The sequence below is a fragment of the Carcharodon carcharias genome, chromosome 1 (assembly GCF_017639515.1).
Source record: "Carcharodon carcharias isolate sCarCar2 chromosome 1, sCarCar2.pri, whole genome shotgun sequence".
Taxonomy (NCBI): Eukaryota; Metazoa; Chordata; class Chondrichthyes; order Lamniformes; family Lamnidae; genus Carcharodon; species Carcharodon carcharias.
The window spans coordinates 5,567,957-5,595,053 of NC_054467.1; the positions used below are offsets into that span (position 1 = coordinate 5,567,957).

The window sequence follows — 27,097 nt, forward strand, 5'->3', positions numbered from 1 at the left end:
TAATTCTGTTTTTGTTTTGGATTTCCAGCATCCGCAGTTTTTTTGTTTTTATCTCTGTATAATACCAGGTCCGGTATGAAACCAGGGGCACTCCCAATCCAAAATAACAACAAAAAATTAACAAGAGTTAATGCTTCAGGTCGATGACCTTTCATCCGAATCCATCATTGACCTGAACTCGACATTAACTCCATTTCTCTCATCACAGATTCTGCCAGATCTGTTGACCCTTTACAGCATTTTTGGTTTTTTATTTCAGATTTCCATAATTTGCTTTTTTTTTGGGGGGGGGCTCCCAAGCCTGTCAGTTTCAGCCCGAGGGGGTTTGTTTAAAATCACGTCCTGTCTGTTATCCTCATGTCCACAAAAATTGGAGGGATGCGCTAAATCTGAGGACTAAATATTTGATTCTCCTGTCATGCATTGAATTCAAAATGAGCGGAAGAATCTATTTAATCTATGGGGACCACAGCAAACTGGCATGTGTTGGAAGGATTTACAAGTTTAGTTATATTCTGGACATACCTCCCTTGGTCATCAAGTCCTGGAGTGGGGACTTGAACCCAGAGCTTCTGGGTCAGAAACAGGGACATTACATCCTGCACCACACTGTCTCCTTACTATTGAAGGGATGTAGAGGCACTAGAGAGGGTGCAAAAAGGATTCACAAGGATGATACCAGAACTGAGAGGTTATATCCATCAGGAAAGATAAAACAGGCTGAGATTCTTTTCTCTAGAAAAGAGAAGGCCGAGAGGTGACCTTTAAAATTATGAAGGGCTTGATAGGCTAGAGGTAGAGAGATGGTGGGGGAGGCCAAAACTCGGGACCATAAATATAAAATAGTCTTCAATAAATCCAATGAAGAATTCAGGAGAAACTCCTTAACCCAGAGAGAGTTTTTTTCCTTTATTTTTTTCATGGGATGTGGGTGTTGCTGGTAAGGCCAGCATATGCTGCCCATCCCTAATTAGCCTTGAACTGAGTGCCCTGCTAGGCCATTTCAGGGGGCAATTAAGAGCCAACCACATTGCTGTGGGGTCTGGAGTCACGTGTAGGCCAGACCAGGTTAGGACAGCAGATTTCCTTCCCTAAAGGACATAAGTGAACCAGATGGGTTTTTATGACAATTAATGATAGTTTCATGGTGACCATCACTGAGACTAGCTTTCATTTCCAGATTTATTAACTGAATTCAAATTCCACAAGCTGCTGTGGATTGGATAGTAATGTGGAATTCGCTACCACAAAGTGAATAGTATGGATACATTTAAGGGGAAGCTGGATAAAGACATGAAGGAGAAAGGAACAGAAGGATGTGATGATAGGGTGAGACGAAGAGGTATGGGAGGAGGCTCGAGTGGGGTATATACACCAGCAAGGATCAATTGGGCCAAATGGCCTTTCTCTGTACTTTGGACACAATGTACTTCGATGTGCTTGAGAAAGCTGAGTGTTTTAACAGAATCTTCATTTTAAATAGGAAGAACATGTTTTCAGGAGGAGAAAGTATCCAGATGAATGGAGACATGCCTCATGATAGTGGACATGGAGGTGGGGGCAATGAAATCCCAGATGAACTGAAGAAAACTGGAAAGTAAGGACAGTTCTGTCACACTGATAAATATTTAGCTACTAAACAAAGTTAACTGAAAAAAAAACTAATGCGAGGAATTAAGCTTCAGTTCCTTTGGACAGTGATTTGCTCTGTGGTTTTTACTTGTTTCCATGTTTCTGAGTCTTTAGGACAAAGCTCAAGTATAATTAAAAATTGTTGACAAGTGTTGTGCACTCACTTGAATCAGTTAATCGCACTGTTGCTCCTAAATTAGCAATTTTCACAGGTAAAGGAGGAGGCCATTCGGCCCCTCGAGCCAGGGCTGCTATTCAGTTAGATCAGGGCTGAATTGTGCCCATCGACCTGCCCTGGTACCAGAACCCTTGATACCCTTACCAAATGAAATCTGTCAATCTCAGTTTTGAAATTTTCAACTGATCTCCAGCATCGTGGGGAGAGAGAGTTCCAGATTCCCACATCTTTTGTGTGAAGCATTACTTCCTGACATCACCCCATGAATGACCTGCCTCTAATTTAAGGTTACAACTCCTCATTCCAGACTCCCCTTGAAGCGGTTGAGGAGTCAATCCTCAGCCCAGGATACGGCCGACATCTTTTGCGGTATTGAGAGAGTGCTGCATTGTCAGAGGTGCCACTCTTCAGTGAAACATTAAACTGAAGCTCCTGTTAGTGGTGCATGTCAAGGATGCTGCGGTAAAGGAAGGTGTTAAGGTGTTTTGGCCAGTGCATTCCTCTCAACTGAAAACAGATTGCTATTTATGGTGTCCTGTCTCGTAATAGCTGCCCCAGTTACACTCATAACATCACCCAACTTCCAGGAATTAATCTGTTGATTGCCAATGAGAAAGAGATGATGAAGTGCATTGTATAAACACTAGATTCTGAAGGGGCTTGACAGGGTTGATGTGAAGGGAATGTTTCTCCTCATGGTGGAATCCAGAACTAGGGCGTACAGTCTAAAATAAGGGGTCTTCCATTTAAGACTGAGGTGAGAAGACGTTTCTTCTTTTTGAGGGATGCCAGTTTTTGGAATTCTCTTCCCCAGACAGCAGTGGAGGCTGGGTTATTGAACATATTCAGGGTTGAGTTAGACAGATTATTGATCGACAAGGGAGCCAAGGGTTATGGGGGGCGGACAGGGAAATGGGGTTAAGGCCACAAACAGTTCTGCCATGAGCTTGTTGAATAGTGGAGCTGGCTCGATGGGCCGAATGGTCAGCTCCAGCTCCTATTTCTTATGTTCTCACATTTATTATACAATCTTGTATTCCCAGATACTTTTCTAATTGGCTTGATTATGCCTCTAAAATGTGGAATTGGACGCAATAATATAATTTACAAACTTCACACACTGTGCGCATTTTCCTGCGTGCTCTCAGAGACCCTGGTTGAAATGGCTGACTCCAGCTCCTCTTTCTTGTTTTCTTATAATTAATGGAATATGGGGATAGTGTGGAAAGTGGAAGTGAGGGGGCCAATCACCTTGTTTGTGTTGAAGGGCCTAGCAGGCTCAAGGAGCTGAGGAGGGGAGGGTGGGACTGCAGCTCCTATTTCTTACCTCTTAGTGTTCTTACGAACTGTTCTCGCATTTATTTGTCTGACTTCTCAGGTTGTTTGGTGGTTTTGTGGCTGACATCAAGAGGAAAATCCCGTGGTTTGCCAGCGACTTTTACGATGCTCTGAGCATCCAGTCACTTTCTGCTGTTTTGTTCATCTACCTGGGGACTGTGACTAACGCTATCACCTTCGGAGGCCTCCTTGGAGATGCTACTGATAACATGCAGGTTCGTAGCTGCTTTCCATTACAGATCAGGTATCTTTTACTCCAATTTGTCCTATTTAGAGGGTAATGTGCTGATTGTCACGCGTTAAAGCCTGGAACATATGGAACTACATAACATTTTACAGCCTAAAAACAGACCATTTGGCCCAACTGTTCCATGTTGGTGTTTATTCTTCAATGAGTATCCTCCCATTCCCCTTCATCTCACCCCATCAGCATGACTTTCTCTTTTTCCCTCATGTGTTAATCTAGCTTCCCCTTAAATGCATCTACGCTGTGGCAGTGAGTTCCACATTCTTACCACTCTCTGGGGTAAAGAAGTTTCTCCTGAACTACCTATTGGATTTATTAGTGACTGTCCTTTGTTGATGACCCCTGGTTCAGGACTCCCCAACAAGGGAAAACATCTTCTCTATGCCTACCTTAACAAACCCCTTCAGAAATTTAAAGACCTCTATCAGATCACTCCTCAGTCTTCCCTTTTCTAGAAACAAGAGCCCCAGCTTGTTCAGTCTTTCCTGAAAGCTCTCAGTTTTAATATCTCTGTGGTAAATCATTATTGACCTTCTACATTGCCTTTTTTGTAATATTGAGACCAGAACTGCTCTCAGTTCTCCAAATGAGGTTCATGCAAGTTTAACATAACTTCTTTTCAATTTTAACCCTTCCAGAAATGAACTCCAATGTTTGTTTTCCTTCAGTGCTGGCCTTATTAACTTGCATCGCAATTTTTAGTGATTTGTTATATTTGTATCCCCAGATCCCTTTGTTCCTCTACCACATGTAGATTCATGCGTTCCAAGGAGTATTGTGGCCTCCTTACCATAGAATCTTCCAACATAGATGGCCGGCATGGACATGATAGGCCAAAGGGCCTGCTTCTGTGCTGAATGACTCTATGATTCTATGAACCACTTGAACCATCTTTCCTCAGAATAGACGTGTCGGCAAAATTGAAGGCCATGGATTAAAGGGGCAGTGTCAGCATGTTTAGCAATTTAGCTCACAGAGTTCGAAGAAAGTAGAGAGTAGCGGTGAGCAGTTATGTAACAGACTGGAGGGAATTGTGTCTCCCAGGTGTCAGAGTCAGGATCACAGAATCACAGTGCAGAAGAGGCCTTTCGGCCCATCGAGTCTGTACCGACATGTGAGAAACACCTGACCTACCTACCTAATCCCATTTACCAGCACTTGGCCCATAGCCTTGAATGTTATGACGTGCCAAGTGCTCATCCAGGTACTTTTTAAAGGATGTGAGGCAACCCACCTCCACCACCCTCCCAGGCAGCGCATTCCAGACCATCACCACCCTCTGGGTAAAAAAGTTCTTCCTCACATCCCCCCTAAACCTCCTGCCCCTCACCTTGAACTTATGTCTCCTCGTGACTGACCCTTCAACTAAGGGGAACAGCTGCTCCCTATCCACCCTGTCCATGTCCCTCATAATCTTGTACACCTTGATCAGGTCGCCCCTCAGTCTTCTCTACTCCAACGAAAACAACCCAAGTCTATCCAACCTCTCTTCATAACTTAAATGTTTCATCCTGGTGAATCTCCTCTGCACCCCCTCCAGTGCAATCACATCTTTCCCAGCATTGCTTTTTCAGATATCAAGAGCCTGGATTTGATTTGAACACATAATCTCAAAGTCTGCTGGCGGCACAAAGATTGAAAATATGATTTTAAAAAATTGAGGAGGCGAGTGACAGATTACAGGATGACAAAGGCAGACTGGTGAAATGGGAAGAGACAAGGCAGAGGGAATTTAATGCAGAGAAGGGCGCATTGATATATTTTGGAAGAGAAAAAAACAAAAACGGCAAAACAAACGAAATGGCACAAAACCAGTGAGATGTTGTGATCTGGAAGGTGCTGCCTAAAAGAACAGTTGGAATAGTAACTTTCGAAAAGGAATTGAATAAATATTTAAAAAGGGAAAATTTGCAGGGCTGTGGGGAAAGGGCAGGGGAGAGTGGGACGCTTTGGAATGTAGAAAATAGGAGCAGGAGTAGGCCATTCGGCCCCTCAAGCCTGCCATTCAACTAGATCATGGCTGATTTACCTCAACGTCATCTTACTGCATTATCCCCATATCCCTTTATGTCTTTAATATCTAGAGACCTATTGTCTTGTACATACTCAATGACTGAACCTCCACAGACCTCTGGGTGAGAACACTCCAAAGATTCACCATCCTCTGTGTGAAGAAGTTCCTCTTCATCTCCGTCCTAAATGACCTGCCCCTTATCCTGAGACTGTAACCCCTGGTTCTAGACTCACCCCGTCTCTCCAGCCAGGGGAAACATCCTTCCTGCATCTATCCTATCCGGCCCTGCGGCTCTTTCAAGGAGACAGCACAGTTACAATGGGCCAAATGGTCCTCTTTGCTGCTGCATGATTCTATGAATAATGAATTTCACTGTTACACTTACTTTATAGGTCCAGAATGAATTGTTTATCAAATGGATTTTGCTTTTTATCACAAACATTTAGTTTGCTCCCAACAGCACAATAAGTAGTAGCCTCTAATAGCATTCGACGTTTCTTTTGAGGTACTGGATATGCTGATTGCATCCCTTGCTCTATAAAGTAACTCCTTTACCCAGAGAGGGGTGAGAATGTGGAGCACACCCACGGGGAGTGGCTGAGGTGAACAGAGACATGTACGGGGGAGCTGGTTATGCACGTGAGGAAGAAAGGAACAGAAGAATCTTCTGATGATGAGATGGGGAAGGGCTGGCACAGGATTTGGGAGAAGAATAAACACCAGGAAGGACTCATTGGGTGGAATCGTCAGTTTCCGTGCCGTAAACACTATGTAACATTTCCCTTAGGCCAGAAAGCCTTCTAAGGGAGTTCATGAGCCACGTGTCTGACGGAGTTTGCTGCTTCTAATTTCTTGTGCATCTTAGGGTGTGCTGGAGAGTTTCCTGGGCACAGCGATTACTGGAGCCGTCTTCTGCCTTTTTGCTGGGCAACCACTCACCATCCTGAGCAGCACCGGGCCTGTACTAGTCTTTGAGCGTCTCCTCTTCAGCTTTAGCAAGTAAGTATAACCACAGTGTAAACGATCTGGCACAATCTTTAAAATGGTGCAGGAACAGCAAAGCTCAAGAGTTAATGATGTGCATGGATCTTGGAGGGTAGTGTGACAAGTCAATGAAGTTGTTTTAAAAAAGACATGCTGAATTCTGGGGGTAACAGAGTGCAAAGTTAGGGTAAACCTTTATAAAACATTGGTTAGATCCCAACTGGATGATCCAGTTGTGTTCAGTTCTTGGGTACTGCACTTTAGGAAGGATGTTTAGAGAGGGTACAGAGGAAGATTTACTTGAACGGTTCCAGAGTTCAAGGACTTCAGTTATGTGGAGAGACAGGAGAAGCTGGGATTGTCCTCCTTAGAGCAGAGAAGGTTAAGAGGAGATTTAGACTAGATGGGGTTTTGATAGATTAAATGGGGAGAACCTGAAATATTTTCCTATTCTTTATCAAAAGAGCGAGTTTACCTCCGATCACTAACAAACCTCAACCTGACAGGAAACATACATCACTGGCAATTAGACAGAGCTCTCGTGCTCTGTTCTGTGTAGTTATGCACTGTGCCTTCATTTCTGCACAGGTATGTTGTAGCTACTTTCAGTTTGTACTGTTTCATAGAATGATAGAGCACAGACTAAGGCCATTCAGCCCTCCTTGCCTGTGCCAGCCCTTTGAAAGAACTATCCAAGTCCCACTCTTTCTCCATAGCCCAGGAAATGCTTCCTTTTCAAGTATTTATCCAATTCCCTTTTGAAAGTTATTATTGAATCTGCTTCCACTACTCTTTCAGACAGTGTGTTCCAGCTCACAACAATTCGCTGTGTAAATTAACCACTCCTCATCTTCCTCTGGTTCTTTCACCAATTATCTTAAATCTGTGTCCTCTGGTTACTGACCCCCCTGACAGTGAAAACAGTTTCTCTTTATTTACTGTATCAAAACCCCTTTGTGATTGAGCTATAAATAGAAGCATAAGGTACAAAAGTAAGGAAGTTATAGTGATCCTTTATAAAACACTAGTTCAGCCTCAACTGGAGTATTGCATCCAGTTCTGGGCACCACACTCTAGGAAGGAAATGAAGGCTTTGGAGAGAGTGCAGAAAAGATTCATGAGAACAGTTTCGGGGATGACAGACATCAGTTACGTGGATGGATTGGAGAAGTTTGGTCTTCTTTCCTGGAGAAGAGAAGATTAAGAGGGGGTTTGGTAGAGACGTTCATAATCATGAGAGGTCTGGACAGGGTAGATAGGGAGAAACTGTTCCCACTGTTGGAAGGATCGGGAACCAGAAGGCACAGATTTAAGGTAATTGGCAAAATAAACAATGCGACATGAGGAAAAGTTTTTTTTATGTGTGATTAGGATCTCAAATGCCCTGCCTGAGAATATGGTGGAGGTTGATTCAATCATGGTTTTCAAAAGGGAATTGGATAATTATCTGAAGGGGGAAATGATAACAGAGAAAAGGTAGGAGATGGTGTCTGGTGGAGTAGCTCTTACAGAGAACAAAAACAAAAATACCTGGAAAAACTCAGCAGGTCTGGCAGCATCTGTGGAGAGGAACCCAGTTAACGTTTAGAGTCCGTATGACTCTTGAACAGAACTGAGGAAAAATAGAAAAGGGGTGAAATAACAGGGAAAAGGTAGGAGATGGTGTCTGGTGGAGTAGCTCTTACAGAGAGCTGGCACACACACAACAGGACAAATGATTCTATTTAGACCTTGAAAATAATAGAAACTGTGATCTATTTATTGTTTGAACTGTTTCAATCACCCCTGCAGCTGAATGGATTTGTGATTCATTCTTGCTTAGGTAGCGTATGTTTAATAAGTATCTATTTTTAAATTCTTTTTTTATAAAAAGTTAGCATCTGCTGCTCCCAGTGTTGTTTGGAGTGGGTAAAATCTGCCATGATTTAATTAAATATCTGCAGGCACCTAGCCAGCTGATACTCAGATAATTACTTTTCCTCACCAAGAACAGGAAGGAAAGGATTTGTATTTATATAGCGCCTTTCTCAACCTCAGGGTGTCCCCAGGAAGCTCCACAGTCAATTAAGTACTTTTTGAAGTATTTTTACTGTTGTCATGTATGAAACGCGGCAGCCAATTTGCATACAGCAAGATCCCACAAACAGCAATGTGACGATGACCAGCTAATTTGCGTTTTAATGATTTAAAAGCAGAAACTTCTAATTACTCAGCAGGATCGGCAGCATCTGTGGAGAAAGAAATGGAATTAACAATTCGGGTTGATGACCTCTCATCAGAACTGGGTCCAGTACAGCATTGGAAGTAAAGGTTGTTATTGCTGTGACGGTACCCACTGTGCCACACACCAGACTGAGTGTGACCTCAGCTTGAAGCTGAGCTGAAGTAAACATCATTGCCACAGTGAACATTTATGACTGTCACCAATCAGTGGAGTTGGCATCAGTGGCTCTGTGTGACCTCGAAGTCTACCATGTCATTATTATGTGCCCCTAGTGGGTAACATGTTGTGTGCCAGCCTGGAACTGGGCTTTGGAGATAGACTCCTCTTCCCAGGGATAGAATAGTTGCTGTGGACGTAATTCCAAGAGAAGCAAAGACTACAGGAAGACTACAGGCAGTGTCTGTCTAGCCAACATAGCAGAATGAAACAAAAAACACTTCCAAAGAAGAGGAATGAGTACATCCAACTGCATAAGGAGACCTCTCACCGCTGCTAACAATCAGATCTCTCTTAACCATCCTATTCTCTTGTTTATAAATATTCTCATTCCTTCACTTTGGTGCTTCACTACCAACAATCTTTGATATTCTTCACCATCACTGTTACCGCCTACTTCCAACCCCAGAACATTGCCAGTCCAGATCAGTTGCTGCTGAAAACCACATCTTTTGTTATCTCCAGACTTAACCACTCTGACACTCCCCTGGCCAACCTCCCAGATTCCACCCTCGCTGAAGCTGAATTCATTGGGCTGAAGCTGCTCTGATCACAGAGGGCTGGGTTCCAGATTAACACTCCTTCTCCTCCTCGGGTTGGGAGATGTGTGTGTGTGTGCGCGCGCGCGCATGTGTGTGTGTGTGTGTGTGTGTGTGTGTGTGTGCGCGCGCGCGCACGCATGTGTGTGTGTGTGTGTGCGCGCGCGCATGTGTGTGTGTGTGTGTGTGTGCGCGCGCGCGCGCATGTGTGTGTGTGTGGAGTGTGCACGAATATAATTTGCCACTTAACCTTTTTGGTTCAGGGGCCTCTGCATGTCGACTGCCTGTGGAACTGAACATAGGGTGGAATTGTTCCAGATTTACACAAAGTACAGTAGCAGGCTGGGAAAAAAGTCATGTTACCTGCCAGCCATAATGGCGGGTTTTCATGCCATACTGTCCCATTCCCAGTGTGTCCCACCTCATTAACAATGTATTCATGGGAAACACTCTGGATTGCTGGTGGGCAGCCTTCAGTTGCCCACCCCACCGAAACCTCAGCTCTTCCCCGCTCCGGGCCCTATATGTAAAGCGCAGCAGAGCGCAGCCTGCTTCATGTGTACAGACCAGATCTGCTCCAGGCCGCAGACAGCCCTGAAAGCAAAGAATTCGGCAGCTCCAGATTTAGTGACGCCTTGCTGGGGTGCCTGCTGGATGCTTTGGAAGGCTGATGCAACGTCCTCTACCCCAACTCTGGCCGCAGGAGGTCCACCAGAGTCACCAATCCGGCCTGGGAGGCGGTGACAGCAGCTGTCAGTGCCACCAGAGCACAGAGGAGGTCAGCCTTCCAGAGCAGGAAGAGGATGAATGATCTCATCTGTTCCATCAGGGTAAGTCAACCACCTCATCACTCTCAACTCACACACTCACAAACCCATCACACACCCACACGGATCTCACACCTCAAGGGACAACATCACTAACTCTCACACACACTCTCACTTCTCCATCAGGCTCATATCCTAAAGAGCTCGTGTCCTCATCCTGTCCATGTCTCCACTCACCACACAAACATTCCCCTCAGTGCCATGTGTCCTGCTCACACTCTCTCCATCTGTTTTCATGCAGGAGAAGCTGCCTCACGACAGCAGGGAGAGGTCCCAGACCAGGGGGTGGACTGGCCCACATTAGACCCCTCACTCAATTTGAGGAGGTGCCATCACTCTGACCGGTGAGGGTATGGACCATGCCTGTGGTGATGGTGAGATTGACAGCAAACGCCCATGTGAGGATCCTGCACCACATCATCCCCCTCTCAAAGCAACTGAGTGCTCACTATCCTGCTTTTGACTCTGCTGCCACGCACTAATTATCTCTACTTTGGGTCACAGGAAGCTCTGTGAAGTGACTGTCACCCTCAGCCAGCCAGTCCCTCAGCTCCATCCAGGTCCTCGCCTCCAGCAAAGAGGACACCTCCTCCATTGGAGAGCTGGAAATAAGCAGCCTGGAATACCCATCACAGCGCTTACCCACAGCCTGGATCAGTGCAGAGACACACACCTCACTAGGACCTAGATCTAGAGTAGGCTTGGGTTCACAATCTGGTGGTCACTGCACAGACACATGTCCACATGTGCACATATAGTGGTCTCCATGAGAAGGATGCCAGATGCCATGGGGACACTGGTCCAGTAAAACGCAGAGTTGCGAGCAGACCAGCCCTCCATCGCGGTGGGCATGGGTGAGTTCCTGCAGTGACAACGCGAGAGGGAAACAGGGCACCTTGATGCCCCTCCAGGTTCTCCTTCCCATCAAGGAGACAGGCTGGAACCCTCGGGCACCCTAAGGGAGGAGGAATGGCAGCTGGATACCCCTGGGTCATCAACTCAGAAATTCCACAGACTCTCTGCTCCCTCCGAATCCTCTTTGCCTGTGACCCCCCCCCCCTCAACCTTGTCCTCTGTCACTGCAGAGGGAGCAGCTGGCCCACAGGAGTACACAAAGCAAACCAAGTCCCTCAAGGCCTTGGCCCTCCAGAGAACACACACTGAAGTCATCAGAGGCAACAGGGCCAATCACTGCACAGGCCGTCTCCACCCCTGCTGCGGATGTCAGGGCAGCACCTAGAAGAAGTGGTCAGCCTAGAAAAGTTAAGAAATTCTGATCACAAGTGGTTGCACGGGTGAACACATCTTGTCACTTTATGATCTGCAAACATATTCACTTTCACTGAATCATGGCCTGAATTTTTCTGTCGGCGATTTGGGGGAGGGGCCTGCTCACCGACAGGAAAATGACATTGGGAGGAACCCCCGATGTCATCCTGCCCCATTTAAATATTCAGGAAGGCGGGGGGTGGGGGGGGAAACAGCGCGATCAGCTGACCGCCCGCCGACCTGTCAATGGCCAACCTTAAGGCTGATGGACAGGCCAGGAGCCCCTGCGGCTTCTGATAATACAGGAAACCTCACCCACTGGCGGGATGAGATTTCATGTCCGTTTTAAAAATCTTAAATAAACCTTATGTGATATTTATTAACATGTCCCATCTCGCGTGACATGAGGGGGACAAGTTAATAATTTTTTTATTTTTCTATTTTGACATTTTGAAGCACCGTCAGTGATCTCCCTGAGACAGCACTTAGCCTCAGGGAGCAGTGCGCTCTTTCGTGCGCATGTGTGAAAGAGCGCACTCTGACAGTTGGGGATTCCCTCCCCCCCACACAGGGAGCGCATAGCGCTTCCCGTCGGGCAGGCCGCTGGGTGGGCCTTAATCGGCCCGCCCACTCAAAATGGCGGCGGGTCCCGTTTCGGCAGCGGCGATCGGCTGCCTGCCCACCACCGAGCCGGTGGGGCCCACCCACCTCCGGCAAAATTCTGCCCAATGTGTAAAGTTGTCTTTCAGCTTCATGACAGGCTTTGTGAGTCCTCACCTGCCTCCACCTCACTAACAGTTCAGCTGCCCACAGCTGGACCACGAGCCATTCTGGAGGGAGAAGTGTGTGTGTGACAGGGGCCTTTCAGAGCCTCGTGCAAGCACTCTCCCCACACACACGCAGAGCCTTCCTCCATCACACTCATCTCACAGTCCCGAGCATTTTCAGTGCTGCCTGCTGGGGTTCTCTTTCTGTTGTCCATCTGAGCCGACCTGTATCTCCGCCCACCCACTGACCACACATCTGTGCAGCAGCTGTGCCCATCCAACACGAGGCTCTGCTCACTTTTGCTTTCCACAACGATGGCCATAGTCAAGTCTTTGATTAGCTGCCCCATCCTTTCCCCTCCCCCACTCACCCATGCCCTTTCCCCCATCACTGCTGACCTCTCTAGCATCTCCTTCCACCTCCCCACAGTCACCTACCAACCCAAACCCTTGTCTTTTCAGGATGTCCAGGTGAATATGCACGTTCCCTACCTTCCTGAGAATCCCACCCCTATCCACATTGACCTCGCCGACCTCCTCCTTCCCACCCTCAATGTCTGCCTCTGAGTCCCCACCAGCCATCCCCACTGTCCCTTCTACTGCTACTGACGCACCCTCAGCCTCCCACACTTCTGCCTCCCTTTACCACCTCTCATGCTCCCCATTCCCTCTTACCACACCCACCCTCAGTTCATTCCCCAGGAGGCACTCGTTGACTCCACAGCCCCGTCCCTTGCACGTTCATCTGGACATCCTTCACTTCTAACTCCTTCTCTCACCCTTATTTCCTTCTCCACCCTTATTCCCTACTCCCAACGGACACCTTCCCCCCCCACAAACTCCTTCCCCCCTCTAAACTCCTGCCCCCTTCCAGACTTCTGCCCCCTTCCAAACTCTTTCCCTTACACCTTTCTCCCCCCTTACATCGAACTCTTTCTTGCTGCATTCTTCCCCCATTACAACCTCCCCCACCATGCTCCCTCCTCCCACCAAACCCACCGCTCCCTGACACCTTCGTTCTCCCCCGTCCCAACCTCAACCTCCACCCCCCGGTACACCTTTATCTCCCACTCACAGCTGGACCTCCCCCCCACCATCGCTGATCATCTGTAGCAGCCCATGGCTAAGACCCGAAGCATCAACCGAGGTCTCCCACCTTCTGAGAGCTGCTTTGCAGTGGAGCCTTGTCCATGAGAATCCACCCATCAGGTGATGCACGTGTTCCTCCAGGGTCCGGTTGCTGTTGGGCTCCAGCACCTTCTACCCCTCGGATGTCCACGATCTGAGCAAGGCCCTAACAGTAAATTCCGACTTCTGCACGTCACACTTGTCCAGGCATGCTCTGGGCCGGTGTGTTTTCCTGTCGGTGAATCTGGCGTTGGGGGATGATTCCGGTTGGACCTTACTTCACATCCCATTACCAGATGATTCCGCTGTGCTTTCACGCCAGCGTAAAAATGATGTTTGGCCTTCTCGCCATATTGCCAACCCCCCCCTCGCCTGCCCCAATGCCAACGGGGCTGCCGGAAAATTCCAGCCCTAGGCTGCGGCAGAATAAAAGAAAGCAGGTTCTGAACGGTGTCACAGAATACCAGATTCCATATCCAAAAGGGACCCATCGCTTGTAACGGACCTAGCAGTAGGGTCCTTTGAAAATTAGGTAGCTCCTTCGCAGTGTCAACGGGTCCAGTAGAACAACCTGTCGTTCTTAACCGCCCCCAGCGCACCCCCCCCCCCCCAACCCCCCCCACTGCCCTGTTAAATAGGGGGAGTCAAAATCAGCACCAGCCGGAGAGAAAGGGAACCTGAGTAAGAGACTGAGTCAAACCCTTCACGGGAAGCCACCTGCAGAGTGGTCGGCCTGATAAGGGAAAGCCTCAGAAGGATAACTCCAGGCGTTTTATGCTCGGTCATGGAGAGTAAGCACAAGAGTGAGTAGAGATCCTTTCAGTTGAGGGGTTCACTGCCACTGTACAATCTTAACCATCGACATTTAGACAATGGCTCTTTCAAATGTGAGAATAAGTTTCCTTTGTCATTTCCATTTTTGTCGCGATAGAGTTCCATTCTCGCACGCACTGATAGTATTGTGAATAAATGTGATGATGGAGTGTGACTTCCCAGGAAACAATAATAGGCAAGCCCTTTTCCATGAGTGCAAATGCTTCATGTTTTGATTCATGTGGGTCCCTTGATTTAAAGAAACCATAAAATAATACAAAATTATCCTGTGCTTGTACACTTGACTAACTCCCCATACAGTCGGAACTGTGTAAGTATGTTATTGCGGTAATCGATTAAATGCTTGCCTGATGCTGAGGGAGCTGCTAACGAGGTCAGACAATGCTGTTGTAGATCGGTTTTATAAAGTGATTTTTTTATGACAGTTTTGATGAGGCCCCTTTAGAGTTTAGTGTTCCCAGTGCTGAACTTCAATTGATCGGAGTTCTGATCAGAATTGTGCGTCTATGGGTTACAATTCCAACGCTCTCCTAGCCTACCTCTCACCTTCCACCCTCTGCAAACTTTAACTCATCCCAAACTCTTCTGTCATGTACCCAATACCCAATCCTGTTCACCCGTCACTCCCTGTGTTTGCTGACTTGACCTACATTGGCCCCCAGTCCATCATGCCTCAATTTTTAAAATTCTTGCTCTCAAATCCTTCCATAGCTGCGTTTCCTCCCTATCCTTGTAACCTCCTCCTGCACAATAACCCTCCGGGATCTCTGCAGACCTCCAGTTTTGACCTCTTGAGCATCCCTGATTTCCTCTGCCCTACCATGTCTTCAGCTGACTGGACCCCTACACTCTGGAATTCCTTCCCTAAAACTGCTCTGCTTCTCCCTCCTCCTTAAAGATCCTCCTTAAGGACCTATTCTTTGATCAAGCTTTTTGTCACCTGTCCTAATATCTCCTCGTGTCTCGGCACCAAATTTTGTTTGATAATGCTTCTGTGAAGCGATGGGACAGTTTACCATGGTAAAGGTGCCATATAAATGCAATATTACGAATTGAGTTTCAGTTAGGAGTTGGATGAGGTAGACATTGTGAAGATGTTTCCACTTACGAAGCACTTAAAAATTAAGAGTTATAAATATAAGATTGTCACTCACAAATCCAATCGGGGATTCAGGAGAAAGTTCTTTACCCAGTGAGTGGTGAGAATGTGGAACTCACTACCAATAGTCAATAGTATCAATTAAGAGGAAGCTGGATAAACACATGAGAAAGGGAAAAGGAGTAGAACTATGTGGCGATTGGGGAGATGAAGAGGGGGAGGGAGGAGGTTCGTGTGGAACAAAAATATCAGCACTGAACAGATGGGCCAAATGGCCTATTTTGTGCTGTTAATTTTCTGTAAGTAAACCAGGGTACAGATATGGTTTCACTTTTGTGATTTTCTTGCAGTTAAACTGTTTACTGCACAGACTGCTCTGCACAGATCTTATGATGGGTATTCTCTACTTTCACAGTTTGTTAAATTGAAATTTAGTTGATCAACTTATTCAAAGTGAGAAGTTCATCAGTGTTGAAGCAATTTACTTGCTTTAGATTGTGTATCTTTTAGGGTACGTACAGTCACAGCGTTTTGGATGCTTTGAACCAATTCACTCATCTGAAAATCTCTTCCAGGGACAATGCTTTTGACTACCTCGAGTTTCGTCTCTGGATTGGTTTGTGGTCGTCCTTCCTCTGTCTCATTCTCGTTGCCACGGATGCCAGTTTTCTGGTCCGCTACTTCACTCGCTTCACCGAGGAAGGGTTCTCATCGTTGATCAGCTTCATCTTCATCTACGATGCCTTCAAGAAGATGATCAAGCTGTCTCACCACTACCCCATTAACACAGACTTCAGAATGGACTACGTCACTCTGTTCAGTTGTGCTTGTCTCCCACCTGACAAAGGTAAGAGTGGCCTTATTCAGATTGCCCACGAGCCAATGTATTGTGGAGTGAGAGGTTCAAGACTTTAAAGTTGCTTTTGAACAACTTACCAAAGCAATTTTTGAATGTCAGCCTCATTGGCAAAGCTGCCACTTATTGACCGTCCCTAGTTGCCCTTGAGAATGTGGTGGTCAGCCTTCATCTTGAACCACTGCAGTCGATGTGGTGTAAGTACACCCACAGTGCTGTTAGGAAAGGAATTCCAAGATCTTGACCCAGCGATAATAGAGTAATGCGTTTGTGTTGACCAATATTACAAATGGCAGCAATGACCACAGATATATTTATTCTTTCTTCTACTGACAGTTTCTTGTAAACGTTCCCAAGTCAGGTCAACATAAGTCTGGTCGGTTTGAGTTAACCCTTTATAGCTCAGGTCAGTTTGGATCAGTTCAATACAGGTTAAGCCTGTGAGGTTTTGTGGTATTAAATAGGCCACTCACCATCCTGTCCTGATTTGGAAATATATCGGTCGTTCCTTCACTGTTGCTGGGTCAAAATCCTGGAACTCTATCCCTATCAGTATTATGGGTGTATCTACATCACATGAACTGCAGCGGTTCAAGAAGACAGCTCACCACCACCTTCTCAAGGGGTAATTAGGGATGGGCAATAAATGCTGGGCCTAGCCAGCGACGCCCACATCCCATAATTGAATTATTAAAAAGTCTAGAAATTGCTGCGTGTTGACATTAGCAGTGAATACATTGTGTGATGCTTCTTCCTCTGTTGTTTGATTGAGCTGCCAAGCTCTTTGTTTTAAACATTTAAGGGAAGTTGTCATGGTGGGGTGTTGAGTGGTCCTACATTGATCCCTTCCTTGAGTGACAAGCAAGCCTCACTAGATCCCAGTGGAAGGGTTATAGAAACATTGGCTATGGCCCCAGGACAGGAGCAGATCATTACTGTTTCTGGGGATGACTCTTATTTACCTCGGGGCAACTAGGGATGAGTGATAATTTTTAATACAATAAAAACAGAAAATTCTGGAAAATCTCAGCGGTCAAAACTAAGAGTCACATTGGACTCGAAACGTCAACTCTGTTTCTCTCTCCATGAATGCTGCCTGACCGGCTGAGTTTTTGCAGCATTTTCTGTTTATGTTTCAGTTTTCCAACATCTGCAGTATTTTGCTTTAATTTTAATAGTAATTCCTACTTCGCTAGTGTCACTTGCAACTCTAAAACAAAGGGGCTTAGGGAGATTTAGTGGAGATGGTCAGGATTATGTAGGGCATGCTGCACTGTCAGAGGTACTATCTTTGAGGCGATGGATCTGCCCTTTCAGGTGAACGTAAAGGATCCCATGGCCACTATTTGAAGAAGTGAAGGGAAGCTATTGCTGATGTCTTGGCCAATATTTATCCCTCAAGCAATATCACAAAGAAATAGATTATCGGATCGTTATATCACTGTTTGTAGGACCTTACTGTGCATAAAATGGCTAGCATTGTATTTCCTACAACACTTGAAAAAGTCATCTACTGGCAGTGAAGCAATTTATTGTGCCCTGGAATGAGAAAGGAACTATTGCAAGTTCACAAGTTAGTAGGATCTCACAGCACAGAGAGGCCTTTCAGCCCATCTTACCCGTACCAGCTCTTTGAAAGAGTTATCCAATTAGCCCCAGTCCCTTTGCTAGCTCCTCATAGCCTTGTAAATATTTTATCTTTAAATATTTATCCAATTCCCTTTTGAAAGTTACTTTGAATCTGCTTCCACCGCCCTTTCAGGCAGCATATTCCAGATCACAACAACTTGCTGTGTAAAAAACTCCTCCTCATCTCCCCCTCCCCCCATGTTCTTTTGCCAATTACCATAGATCCATTTCTTCTGGTTACTGACCCTCCTCCTAGTGGTCACAGTTTCTCATGCACTCTATCAAAATCCCTCAACCTTTTACTCTGAGCTGCCTTACCCCAGGGCTCTCTAATATAAAAGTGCCCCATACTTAATGAGGCTGTTTCACAGTCTGTCCAAGGCTTGAGATCTGTGTGAGAGTCCTGGTGTCGATTGAAGGAAACTGCTAGAGCTGGTGCAAATGGCCAGGGCGTGAATAAATCATCAGACTTGGTATAAGGGAAATGAATCAGTGCTGTGCAGACGGAGGAGAGCTTCCATTTGGCTGCAACAACTGTAAATGGCTTTCTCTGTGTGTGAAGCTGTGGAGAAACAAACTGGCTGTTCCCTACTGATATCAGTCTCCAAAGCTCCGTTTCAGAATGCACGGAAACTCATGCAAGTCCTTTTTAATGGGGAAGGTAATTCATTCCTCCTCCTGGCGCTTTTAGACAACATGTTTCAGTTTTAGGCTGTTTTTTTTGCAGCACTTCATAGAAGATTAATCACTCGAGTCATCGCAGTCACTTCCCATAACCTTTTCCTAGTCTGATTAGCTTCATGCTCCCTTGATACCCATTGTTCCATATGTGGTAGGCAGGCTGCAGGAACTTGTAAATTTTAGCTCTGTAGGAACAGGAGGAGGCCATTCAGCCCGTTAAGCCTGTTCCACCATTCAATTAGAACATGACTGATCTACATCTTAAGTCCATTTAGCCCCATTTACTCCATAACCCTGAATGCCGTTAGCTGACAAAAAAATCTATCACGCTCAGTTTTGTAGGCTCCAATTGACCTCGAGCCTCAACAGCGTTTTGGGGCCAGGTTTCGAGAGTTTGAGGTGTGCTTCCTGACATTACCCCTGAACAACCTGACTCTAATTTTAAGGTGATGCTCCCTTGTTCTAGACTTCCTGCACCAGAGGAAATTGAATGCAGTTACTCCAGGAGAGGTCTGACCAACTTGGTCAGTGGGCAGCACCCGTCTGGTCAGAATGTTGTGAGTTCAAGCCCCACTTGAGGACTGAAACCCATGCTGACATTCCAGGATAGCACTGAGGGAGTGCTGCACTGTCTGAGGGGCTGATGACTAGATGAGATATTCAACTGGGTATTGTCTGCCCTCTCAGTTGGATGTAAAAGATTTTGAAGAGAATCTCTCTTGTGTCCCTGTGCCCAATACTTAGCCTTTAGTCAATGTCACAAAAACAGATTATCTGGTCATTATCACATTGCTGTTGTGGGAGCTTGCTGTGTGCAAATTGGCTGCTGCACTGTTATGACCCAGCAGTTGGTAAAGCTGAGTTATTTAAAAATCCCAGAGGGAAACTTTAAACAACTGTCATAACCTATATTTCAAGTGGTATATTTGAGATGCAGCTCTAAATTCAGGAATCAGACCACCAGTTCTCGAGAGGTTTTATATCAAAATACATGAGACATTTATTAATTTACACAAGTTAAATATATACACATGGCTACAAATTACTACTTTCATAATTTATAGCAAATTCCCAAACTAATCTCCACTAAGGCAACAGCAACCCATAGACTTTTAGCAGATACCAGGCAAAGCATTTTTACCTTACAAATGCAAAATGAGGTTCCTTTCACTTTGGTTCCTGTGGAGACAGTTGGAGGCTCACAGCTGCTTTGATCTTACATTGCCTCTGCCCTGCACACACACAACTGCTGAAGTTATACCTAGCACAGCTCATTGAATGTAAATTCTCATTGTATTGCCAACCCATTTGAACTCCACCTCTTCTAACATTAAGAGCCCTTTCATAGTACCAATTTTTTTTATTAATAATATAAACATACTGCTTGGTCTCTGCTAACTGGGTGCCAGGTTTCAGCCCCCTTTTTGAATGCTCTATTTAAAAAATGCAAACGCACTCCACCTCTCTTACATCTCAAAACTAGTGCACATCAGACTGGCTGGCTTTCATCCAATTAGGACACACCCACAGACTAAACCTCTATTTTAAAAGAAAAATATTTTCCAATAATATCATGTATAGCAATAGCTTCATGACATGCGCTTCCTACATTACAGCACTGTCCGCACCTCACTGATTAGGCCTGAATCTTCCATTCGACAGTCAGGGGCGGGCCATGTATGCCGATGTGTAGAATGACGCACGGTGATGTCAGGCGTGTGTCCCAGCGTCACCGTGCGTCATTCCGATCTCCAATTCGGCCGGCGCACACCGGAGTCGGCTGCGCGTCCACCGAACGGTCAAAAGCCTAATAAAGTCATTATTAAACTAATTGAAGTACTTGACAGGGCTGCCAGTCCAACCTTAAGGTCGGTGGGGGGTGGGGGGGTGAGGGTGGGGGGTGGGGGGTGGAGGGCGGGGGGGCAGGCGGAGAGCCCAGGCGGCCTTTGCATTTTTCATGGAACCTCATCCACAGGCGGGACGAGGTTTTATGAAGGGTTTAGAAGTTTAATAAAATCTTTTATTAAAATTCATTGACATGACCCAGCTCATGTGACACTGTCACGTGAGGGGACATGTCTGAAATTTTTTTCTAATTCCTTTATTCAACTTTTCATAACCAAAGTAATCTTTCTGAGGCAGCTCCGAGCCTTGGGAGATTGAAACACTCTCTTGTGCGCATGGGAGAAAGAGCGCAGGCCCCGACTCTCCCTCCTCCTCCTGCCCACACAGGTAGTGCTGAGCGCTTCTGGGCGCACGTCACGCTGGGTGGGCCTTAATTGGCCTGCCCACGCAAAATGGCGGCGTGCAGCCGATCACAGGTAGCCGACTGGCTACACGCCCACTCACTTCTGCTCTCAAACCGCCAGCCCCATGGGGAGAAAATTCTCCCCTGCAGAGTGCTTTGGGATGTTGTCAGGTTGTGAAAGGCACTAAGTAAATGCAAGTGTTTTCTGAGTAAACAGTCAGTCAGCATCTGTGGAGAGAAAACACAAGCTAGCACTTCAGATCTAGGTAGGTCCTGTATTTAACCTCTGGGGACTCTGGCTGACCTGCTGAATATTTCCAGCTATTTCAGTTTGAGGTTCAGATTTCCAGCATCCACAGTTCTTTTGCATTCAGGTTTATCATCTCTGCACTTTACTGGGACTGTGAACAGAACAGCATTATCGGTTCAGCTGCCTGGTATTCATCTCTCTCGATTCTCATTGAAGTAAATGGGAATGATAATTTAAAGATGTTAATGAGTGGTTGGATTGATATTAATTGTTCTATACATCATCCAAAGGCAGAATTACTGCTCAAAGTCATTGATGGAAGCATCAAATTTCTGACATCGCAGATATCCGGTAACCTACTTCCCAACACTCTTTCACTCCACCCAGATTGGAACCTTCAGCAACTGAAGGATAAAGAACACATGCTACAATTGTACAGGACTTGGAGGAGATCACACCTGGAGTACGGTGCAGGGTTTTGGTGTCCATTTTTAAGGAAGGATATTCTTGCAGGTGGTACAGCAAAGGTTCACCCAATTGGATAAGATGGTCGGCCTCTGATGAGAGGCTGAGTAAATTGGGTTTATACTCTCCTGAAATGAGAAGTATGAGAGGCAATGTCATTGAAACATTCCAGATTCTGAAGGGGTTTGATAGGGTGGATACTGAGAGGATGTTTCCCCTGGCAGGGGAGTCTAGAACATGGGGGCACAGTCTCAGGATAGAGGGATGATCATTTAGAACTGAGAAGAGGAGAAATCTCTTCACTCAAAGGGTTGTGAATCTTTGGAATTCCCTACCCCAGAGGGTTGTGGATGCTCCATTGTTGAATACATTTAAGGCCGGGACAGGCAGATTTTTGGTCACTTAGTGAATCAAGGGAGTGGGAGGGAAATTGAAGCTGAGGCTGAAGGTTTAGTCTCTAGTAAATCCAGTAGTGAATTCAAGAGAAATCAGAGCAGTGAGAATGTGGAACTCAGTATCACAAGGGGCAGAAATTTCTCCCCATTAGGGGGGTTGTGCGAGGGGGGTGCAGGGGTGGGCGTGAACCTGATCGGTGCCCCTGATCGGGTCCGCGCCGCCATTTTATGCGGGCTGGCCAGTTAAGGCCCGCCCATCGTGACGCGCGCCCGGAAGCACTGAGCGCGCTCCCTGTGCGGACGGGGAGGGGGATTCCCTGAGTGGTTCCCTGCGCTCTTTCGTGCATGTGCGCGTGAGAGAGCGCAGAGACCTCCCCGAGGCACGGAGGTACCTCAGGGAGATCAGTTTACAATTTTAGAATTTAAATAAGGGAAAAAAAAAACTTTTAAAACATGTCCCCTCATGTGACAGTGTCACATGAGCTGGGTCATGTCAATGAATTTTTTCAGACATTTTTATTTAATTTATAAACACTTCATGAAACCTCGTCCCGCCCGTGGATGAGGTTTCATGAAAAATGTGAAGGCCGCCTGGGCTCTTCCCCTCTCCCCCCAACCTTAAGTTTGGATGGGCAGCTCAGTTAAGCACTTTAATTAAAAAAAAACAAAGAAAAAACAAAAAACTGCGGATGCTGGAAATCCAAAACAAAAACAGAATTACCTGGAAAAACTCAGCAGGTCTGGCAGCGTTGGCGGAGAAGAAAAGAGTTGACGTTTCGAGTCCTCATGACCCTTCGTCAACTCTTTTCTTCTCTGCGCAGACGACTCCGCTGCTCACCCGCCGAACTGAGGATCAGAAAGACGCGCGGTGACATCGGGACACACGCCTGATGTCACCACGAGTCATTTTATGCCTTGGCAAGTGGGCCCCGCTCTCCGACAGGAAGTTGCTGCCCAAGGAGTGGTTGAGGCAAATAGCATGTGTGAATTTAAGGGCAAACTAGATAAGCACATGAGAGAGAAAGGAATAGAATGATAAGCTGATGAGATGAGATGACAGAGGGACTGGGGGGAGGCTCATGTGGAGCATGAGCACCAGCATGGATCAGTTGGGCCAAATGGCCTGTTTCCATAAGTCTAATGTAATTCTAAGTACTATAAAAACAATCAGCCGAGTGTGGTAAGGAAAATAAAATGTCAGCTCCAGGCAGCAACTGACACCACAAATGACGTTGAATTAGATGTGGAAATTTTAAAAATTCTTTCATGGGATGTGAATGCCACTGATAAGACCAGATTTTGTTGCCCAATCCTAATTTCCCCTTGAGAAGGTGGTGGTGAGCTGCCTTCTTGAACCGCCGCAGTCCCTGTGGTGTAGGTACACCCACAGTGCTGTTAGGGAGGGTGTTCCAGGATTTTAACCCAGCGACAATGAAGGATATAGTTCCAAGTCAGAATGGTGTATGGCTTGGAGGTGAACTTGCATTTAGCAATGTTCCCTTACATCTGCTGCCATTGTCCTTCTAGATGGTAGTGGTCATAGGTTTGGAAGGTGCTGTCTAAGGAGCCTTGGTGAATTCCTGCAGTGCATCTTGTAGATGGTACACACTGCTGCTACTGTGCGTCGGTGGTGGAGAGAGTGAGTGTTTGTGGTGGTGGGTGGGGTATCGATCAAGCGGGGCTGCTTTGTCCTGGATTGCATCAACCTTCTTGAGTGTTATTGTCAGGAGGTGAGTTACTTGCCACAGAATTCACAGCCTCTGCTCTGCTCTTAAAACCACAGTATTTACATGGCTAGTTCAGTTCGGTTTCTGGTCAGTGGTAACCCCTAGGATGATGATAGCGGGGGATTCAGCATTGGTAATGCCATTGACTAAATTGTTGTTAAATCTCTCTTTTTGGAGATGGTCATTGGCTGGCACTTGTGTGCTGTGAATGTTACTTGCCACTTGTCAGCCCAAACCTGAATGTTGTTCAGGTCTTGCTGCATAAGGACACAGACTACTTTGATCAGCAAGTTATTCAGACGGTATTTTCCGCACCTCAGGTGTCGGGTCGATTAGTTTCTTGGCTGAAAATCACATGTGGGACACTCGATAGCTGTATCATGACTCACATTGTACTGCAAAATATAGACTTTCCTCACCTCAAATATCTTCAGTTCTACAGGGGTTCTGATGAGATCAAGACTTCAGAACATAATAAACTAGCCATTCAGTCAGTCTGGCTCACTCTCTGCTTGTCTCAGGATCTTTTATTGACTGTTTTATTTCTGGGCACAAAAAACACAACCCAAGTAGAATAATGTAGCTGAGCTGCTAATTGTGCCAATGGCACTGCCTCTAGTTCATTTCCCCTCGTTGTCAAAAGCAGTAAATCTTTCACCACCTGCTCTGTTGCTAACCGTAAAGAGCAGGAGTTGACTGAACTCAAAGCTGCTGCTGGAAAGACAGGATCTCGTATTTACATATCACAGAATGACAGAGTTTTACAGCACAGACGGAGGCCACTTGGCCTGTGTGTCTGTGTCGGCTGTCCGGAGGCATCTTCTAAATCCTCAACACCTCCCAGAGCACTTCACAGCCAGGTGGTTACTTTTGCAGTTGTGATCTCTGTTATTTGTAGGCAAACACGGCTACCAGTTTTACACAGGAGGCTTGCGTGGAATGTTGATGGTGGCATGGACCAGTTAGGCTGAATGGCCTGTTTCTGGCTGTAAATTCTTTGTAATCCTGATGTTCCAATTTTAGGACTGATTACCCAAACTCCAGATTCTCAAAATTCAAACTGGGTAAACATAGGATAGAAATATGGAGCAGTTACAGCACAGATGGAGGCCATTCAGCCCATCATGTTTGTGCCAGCTTTCTAGAACAGCTACTCAGCTAGCTACACAACCCTGTTCTTTCCCTTGTTCGTTCCCATTTTTTTCTTTTCTGGCGCTTATTCAATTCACTTTTTAATAAGGGGTGCAGTGGTTTAGTGGTAATGTCGCTGGACTAGTAATCGAGAGACCCTGGGGACCTGGGTTCACAATCCCACCATGGCAGGTGGTGGAATTTGAGTACAATGAACCTAATGATGGCCATGAAACCATTGTCATTAAAGCCTATCTGTTTCCACTAATGTAATCTGCTGCCCCACATGTGGTTGGCTCTGAAAGCCACTTAGTTCTCAAGAGCAATTAGGAATGGGCCATGAACGCTGGTCTTAGCCAGTGACACCCACATCTCATGAATGAGTTGAGGTCTACAGCACAGAAAAAGGCCCATCAAGTCTGCACTGATCAAACAAGTATCTAACTATTCTAATCCCATTTTCCAGCACTAGGCTGGAATAGTCTTGTACGCACATCCAAATACTTCCTTCAGGCAGTGGATTCCAGATTCCCAACACCTCTGGGTGAAAATATTCTTCCTTACATCCTTTGAACCTCCTGCCCCTTACCTTAAATCTATGCCCCCCCCCCACCCCCCAAGTTATTGATCCCTCCACCAAGGGGAAAAGGTCCTTCCTGTCTACCCTATCTATGCCCCTCATAATCTTATACACCTCAATCATTCTGACTAATATATGGTGATGGCATTTTTAATTATGAATGAGGTGTTCCTATGTGAAGCTTAATAAAGTGGGTATGTAGATATTATCAACAGACATTACTGGGGCTGCAGTTTATTGGGCAGTACACCCACCTCAGGTTGTGGGTTCAAGCTCCAGTCTAGAGACTGAGCCCGTAATCTAGACTGACACTTCCAGTGCAGGACTGAGGGAGTGCTGCACTGCCAGAGGCACTGTCTTTCAGTGGAGGCATTAAGCTGAGGATCCATCCCTCCTCTCAGGTGGACATATATATATCATGGCCTCATTTTGCAGGAGAGTTCTCTCTGTTGTCCTGGCCAATATCTATCCCTCAACCAACATCACCAGAAAACACATTTTCTGGTTGTTACCCTGTTGCTGTTTATGGGAGCTTGCTGTGCACAAATTGACTGCCTCATTTCTCACAGCAATGAGCACTTCAACGTGAAAGTACTTCGTTGGCTGTAAACTGCTTTACGTCATCCTGAGATTATTAAAATCTTTCTTTCCTCAACTACAAGTGGAAACAGTTTCCCCTGATTTACTCTTATCCAACCCCTTCCTGACTTGGAACACATCTCCTTAACCTTCTCTGCTCTAAGGCGAACCTTGCCAGCTTCTCCAATCTCTCCAATTCACAGGGTAGAGTTTTCCCCCCGTTGGTGATGGGCGCGGACAGGCCGGTTAAGGCCCACCCAGCGTGAACGCGTGTCCGGAAGCACTGAGTGCTCTGTGTGGGCGGCCAGCTCAGTCTATCAGTTTAATTGATATTTAAACGGCCTTACCAGGCCTTCGACAGGTCGGCAGACGACCAGCCGACTCGGCTGCGCACCCGTCGAATTGAAAATCTAAATGATGCGCGGTGACTTCGGGAAGCACTCCCAACGTCACCGAGCATCATTTTTATACCCCAGCAAGCGGGCCCCACCCCCGCTTGCCAAGCCGAAGATTCTGCCCGTTGGGTTCTAAGCTGCTGAGAATCTGCAGGTTCGGTAAAGCGTTTTTAACAGGGCAGAGTTTTACCAGAACGGAGGGGGAAGTGGGGGAGGATTCACGTTAAATAGACAGGTAGAAGGTAGAAGTGAAATGGGAGGATTGTTAGATTAAGATTCAGCAATCCATCACTGACTGTACCTACCCCCTATCTGCTTTTTGTCTGAAAGTGGTACTAACCTAACATACAGCCAAAGACATGCATTTATATCACACAATACCTTTCGTATTCGCAGCTTCATCTTTTCATTTTGACTGACAGTGGCTGAACAGAAAGTATCAACCCCTTTTGGCTCCTGGCATGTCACTTGATCTAAGTGTCGACTTTCTCCCTGCACTCTTGCCAATAATTAATGAATGACTGGAGTCATTCCATGAGGGATCTCCCCATCTGTTAGCAGGGCCAGGCACTGCTGTCTCCTCAGAGTGACTCTCACCTCATTGTTACAGGGTCACTTCTCAATCATACTCTGCTCAGTTGTATCTTCAAAGACACTCTTGGGGTGGGTGGATGGGGTGGGGGGGGCGGCGAGGGGATGTTGCAGGCGAGCAGTGCTGAGCTCATGCAAGCCAAACAACAGGCTATACTTCTGCAGGGACAACAGTTCCTTATGGTCTTGGGGGCTGTTCAGTCTGTTCCTCACAACATGAGTGTAGTGAAATCATGGAAAATGTGATAGGCCATATGAGAGAATGACTTGAAAG

The 27,097-nt window shown here is 46.3% G+C and overlaps 1 protein-coding gene across 1 annotated transcript in view; it reads left to right on the top strand.

Moving 5' to 3' along the window:
- The window catches only part of LOC121291345 (electrogenic sodium bicarbonate cotransporter 1-like), a 193,240-nt gene that overhangs the window by 83,120 nt on the left and 83,023 nt on the right, over positions 1–27,097 (top strand). Inside the window, exons 11-14 of the mRNA XM_041212447.1 lie at positions 1,484–1,597; positions 3,189–3,363; positions 6,275–6,408; positions 15,872–16,143. Coding sequence (XP_041068381.1) covers positions 1,484–1,597; positions 3,189–3,363; positions 6,275–6,408; positions 15,872–16,143 — 695 coding nt within the window. The remainder of the gene's footprint in view (positions 1–1,483; positions 1,598–3,188; positions 3,364–6,274; positions 6,409–15,871; positions 16,144–27,097) is intronic.